Raw genomic sequence first — 5,250 nt, 5'->3', positions numbered from 1 at the left:
GCCTGGCACCGCGCTCAGCGGGCACAGCAGCACGTAACGCTGCCGACCGTCTCCTTCGTGGCTGTCTTTGTGCTGCTTTGGTTTGAATTTGTCGCTCGGTGACGTCTGGCAGTCTCTGGGTGTGATTGGAAAGAACAATTGGAGGAACACGCTGCAGAGTCATTTGCCTTTTAGTAGGGGACGTTTGTCAGCACTGATGGGTTCTGAAGCAGTTTCCCCCCCAGATGTCTTACTGGTTTACTGGTTGCTAGCCCTGTTAGCAGCCTTTTTGGCTTTTGAATTTCTCAGCCAAACAAGAACTTTATTTTCTGTTGCTATTCCGTGTTGGCAGCTGTAATTGCTGCTGCCTTTTCTCTTGTAAAGTGAGGATGGCACCCCCACAGCTCTGGGCAAGGCCCTGGTGGCTTTTGTTGGGAGCCTAATGAAAATGCAGAGCTTTGTTAGTGCTCGTTAGATGCAGAGGTTGTAAGTGAAAAGTGTGTCTAACGTGGGCACAGACTGAGTTTATTTTTCAAGAAACAAGAAGGGTATGGAGGGGGGGGGCTGCACAGTTCCTCTTTGTCTCCAGTAGGTAGGAAGCAGGCTGCATTGGAAGGTGCTGGTGGGAGACAGAAGGTTGGAGGCTCTGGTCTCTTTGCTCATTTGTACCTGCTGTGTTGTAAGATCTGAAAAGATTTCTCTTAGTTGGGCAATACTGGCAGAACTAATTAGGCAATGTCTTGCTAAATAGGATAGCTGCACATCATCAGCTTGTTTCCAACATTTTATAGACACCACAACAAAAATTGTCAAGGCAGGGAATGCCTTTTGAGCGTGGGAATTTGTGTATGCCAAAGGAGGGCTGGAGAGACAGCGAAGAATGGATCCTACTATGAAGTTATGCTACTTCATTGGTTTTATGAGGTGATAATGGAGGAAAAGTGTCTTAAGCTGATTAGAGAAGAGTCATCCTTATTCTGGGGTATCTTACTTAGTACGAAGAGGGTAAGGTTGTGAAAGGTTGTAAAGCAAAGTTTATTTAAGATGGAAGAGGAAGGGAAGACCAAGGGTCAGGGTGGCAAGCCGAGAAAATTTTATTTGCAGCTGCTCTTTGAGTAAGGCAAAGTTGACTGTGTTTGTAGGTTAAAGGCAATTGCAAGAACTGAATGTACTGTGAGTCAGCTGAAAGTCTGAATGAGGCTGTAAGTCTGAGGGAATGCTGCTTGGGGAACAGTTGAAGTACCTAGTGAAGGAGTTATTCAGGTCTGAGACCCAAGAGAAACAATGAGAAGAAGGTTAAGATTTTAGCTATGCTTGACTTTGAGGGCAGGAATCATAGGCCTAATTTAGACAGCTCTCAGTAGTGACCTTGAAAGGCTGCTAGTTCAAGCACTGCCACGCACCCCCAGCTCCCTCCTGCAGGCTCCTATGAAATTTCACATGTGCATGTTTCTCTCTTGGCTTTTCTCTGGCAGGTATTTTGTCAAGGTGGCTTGGGCATGGACATTCTGGCTTCTGCTGCCTTTCATCGGAGTCACCACCTACCTGTTTGCCAAGAGCAAGTTCCTCTACGGCTCCACAAAGAGCATTCTGGCAGCTCTGCGGCGTCTCAGCACGCTGCTGGTGGGCACTGCTGTCTGGTATGTGTGCACTGAACTCTTCGTGTACATCGAGAATCTCACCGGCACGTGCATTACCTCGACTAAACTCAGTGAGCCTCACCAGCTCTATGCCACCAAGCAGGAGTGCCATCGGAACAACGGGGTCTGGGATGGTTTTGATATCTCGGGGCACTGCTTTCTGCTCTCATACTGCACTCTCATGATTGTGGAGGAAATGGCTGTGCTGGAAGGCTTGTCCATAGGCCGCAACTCAAGACTGCGTGTTGTTATCAACAGCCTGTTTGTGTCCTTGTGTTTTCTCACCATGATCTGGGTGTTCATGTTTCTATGCACTACTTTGTATTTCCACAATTTCAGTCAAAAACTTCTTGGTGCACTGATAGGTTTGGCAGCTTGGTATGCAACATACAGAGTTTGGTACTTGAAACCTTTTTCTCCCGGACTACCTCTCCCAAATGTACCTTTGAGTTCAAAGAAATATGGTTACAGCCGATAATTTTTTTAACTTTGGATTTTTCTTTCAGTGCCAGAGTAGTTCAGTACAGGCATGGTTACAGGCTTTCCACCGTAAGGAACAAGGTAACGGGCTGGAGAAAACAGCCTTTACTAGCTGATGGCTGGGAGGTGATAATAAACTTTGTGCTCGTGATGAAAAAGAAATTGGTAGCGGAAAAGGTCTGCTCTTGGCTGGGAGTTACTGACAAAGAAATACAAAGTTGGATTTGTTTCTTGCATTAATAAATAGAGGAACAGATCTTCCAAAACTGACAGAGGCCTTTGCACTTTAAGACCGTTACTGACCTTAAGTTAATTCTCCCTCTTTCTATCTATTTTTATCAAAATACCAGGGATGATCCAGATGTCTTTTTTTTTTTAATACTCCTACTTGTTCTTTCTTAGAGGAAGTCTCTCCTAATGACTGCTGCTAACTATTGCAGAAGACTTTAGCCACCAATGTTCATTTGGTAAAGCAGTGTGAAGCTCAGTTGCAAAATGCTAACATCTCATGTTATCAGGAATTAAATGCACCTAACAAGGGTTTGGGGCAAGTTGGTGTATGCGTGTTCTGCAGCAAAGAGAATGAATCTGAGATACAACAGCTTAAGCAGTCTGTGACTTGAAAGTGATACCTGTCTTTGGAAAGGGAACTCTTCAATAACAAGTCTTACCTTCTCCTTGCACTGTAAATAACTGTAGTCACGTTTTGTAACATGCTGGACACAAAAAAATCCCAAGTCTATTGAGAAAGTTGGGTGGTTGGTTGTTTTTTGTTGTTTTTTTAACCTTACACATTTAGCACCATAAAACTATGAGTGCTTTCTGGTCTGTTTCTTCCAGAACAGCGAAATTCTGGTGTTATGAACATGTTAGCTTAACTTGCTCAGTAGCCTGCTTGGTATTGAATGAAACTTACTGTTCATCCTAAGAGCTGCAAAGCAGTTTGCTTGAAGCAGTGTTTGTTTTGTTTATCAATGAATGTCAATAAGCTACTTAATTTTGATTGCACACATAGTTGTGGCTGCTTCTGATGCATCTGGAAACCCACTATAATTCATTGTATAATGAATGGGTATAAAGTTGGATGGGTTTGCTCATCATATCAAACGTTTAGCATAGTTTTTATCTTGCAAAGCTTTTTATTAGGTTTTATAAAGGTTTGCTCCTGTTGCAGTTGCACAAAACTTGTGTGATGGTTGCAGTGTTGAAAGAGGCAGTTGAGGAGGTTTGTAGGCACAGCTGTAGTGTGAGAGGGGACAAACTGCAGCGTTTGGCTCCAAACTGATTGTTTTGTTGAACAGAACATGATGCAGCATAGTCAACCTTGGCACATTTTTGTTGTGGTTTTGTATTTTTTTTTTACCATCTCTACAGTTCTTTTTCAGCAGATGAGTGGAAGTATTTGCAGTAGTTATAGCGACGTCAATTCAGCGTTTGTGGCTCGCCTGTGGGGAAAGTTGAATTCCCTTGACTTCCCAATCTGCCCAGTGCCAAACCTGAGTTGTTTTGCAGCATTAGAAAGTGCAGATCACCATGCAGAAAAGCTTTTTCAGGAGTTGAAGTATTTTCTGTCAAGTTCCTCCTTTTGTCTTTGCAGTCAATTGCCTTTAAGCTGACTTTTTGGGAAATTTGCACTGATCAACTCATACTGGGTTTAACTAAAAATATATTTGAACAATGCAGATTCATCTGCAGTCCTTCTTTTGATGTACTGTAAGCCTGCTCCCTCTTGAGTTAAGCTAGGCTGCAAGCCTCTTTCATCGTGAAAAAGGATTATATACCCAGAAGGTTTTCTGATTCATTTCATTAGATTTAAGTTTCTATTTTAGGTTATCTTTATGTAACTTTGCTTCACAGACGAGGCCTGCTACCAAAACATGCAGTTTATTTAAACCAACAGCCTTGCTGATGTTATCTTCAGTTCTACAGATTTTTTGTGCTATCACTACATCCATGTTTCTCTGTGCTTTGGATTAGTGTCATACAAACTGTTTGTTATGGAAATAACATGGGCCATGGCTATTCTCAAACTGTATTTAAATGATTATAGAAAAACAGTTACAATTCCAGTGTTTGTGTCTTTGTGGGTGTTTCTGGTGTCTGTAAAGGTACTTCTGTTGTTCTTCGCTTCCCTGAATGATCCAGCCTCCCAGATTTTTTTGCTGATACAGAATTATCAGTGACAGTCTGAGCGCACAGCATTTGAATAGATGAACATGGCACAAATTCTCAAAAATAAAGGTTTAAAACCAACAAAAACACCAGACAAGATGGCTAACGCGTGCCATGCAGGTGATGACACAGACATGAACAGTTGCTCTTTGTAGCAAAGTGAAAGCCTAATGCACTGAAATAGATGGAAAAGTTCCCATGCAGTAATACTCCTTATGAGTTTGGAATCCTGTACAACATGTTTCTCAGAGATCACGTGCCAGCTGTTAGCTTACAAGGTTTCCTTGTGCTCCAGGCCTCTTCTTGGTGTCTTTTGGCTTTCAGTTAACTGGAAGTCAAAATGGCCAATTTTCTGCTCATGCATTTCACATCACCTTTACCTGACCTCCCTCCCTCCCCCAGATGAACTTCTGTCATTAAAATAAAAACGTGACCTCCCTGTCACAGACTTGCAGCAAAAGAGAAACGGTAGGAGTAGCTGGATTTGGTGCTTCCTATCAAACTGGCAGATCCTTTATTTCAGCTGCCAACAGTTACTGTTAAATTGTATTTAGAAGAAAGTATGACATTTTAAAGGTAAAGGAGTTCTGTAGTGGATTATAAATGCAAGCCACTGTAGACATTTGAAACACAGGTGTTGGTTGGTTTTGGTCGGGTGTTTGTTTTCCTTTTTTTTTTTTTCTTCCTTTTCTGCATTATAGTTAATTCCAGATTCTGCTTCCCTTCTGCAAAGCTGTCTTTCCATACCTGCACAATTATTGAGGGGGTTTTTCTCTCCAACACGTTACTGACATAGCACTTAAATACACGCAATGAAAAAACAGCAAATATCCATTGAAGTGTAACTGGCATTTGGCCTGACTGATGTGTGTGAGGCAGTTCCTGCTCTTGGTGCCTTAGGCATTCTCCTCTGGTAGTGCTGGTAAAGAGGGGAGTTTCATCTAGAATGCATTGGAAAGTTTAAGGATTTGTTTTGCTT

The 5,250-nt window shown here is 42.4% G+C and overlaps 1 protein-coding gene across 1 annotated transcript in view; it reads left to right on the top strand.

Annotated features, from left to right (window-relative positions):
• Window positions 1-2,097, top strand: part of FITM2 (fat storage inducing transmembrane protein 2) — a gene marked incomplete at both ends in the record, with an annotated part of 2,866 nt that extends 769 nt beyond the window's left edge. The window contains one exon of the mRNA XM_079543500.1: window positions 1,455-2,097. Within this exon, the coding sequence (XP_079399626.1) occupies window positions 1,455-2,097 (643 nt within the window). The remainder of the gene's footprint in view (window positions 1-1,454) is intronic.
• Between the last annotated feature and the right edge of the window lie 3,153 nt (window positions 2,098-5,250).

This window comes from Tetrao urogallus (genome assembly GCF_951394365.1).
Source record: "Tetrao urogallus genome assembly, chromosome: 16".
In the NCBI taxonomy this organism is placed as follows: domain Eukaryota; kingdom Metazoa; phylum Chordata; class Aves; order Galliformes; family Phasianidae; genus Tetrao; species Tetrao urogallus.
This window is presented reverse-complemented; position numbering and strand designations above follow the sequence as displayed.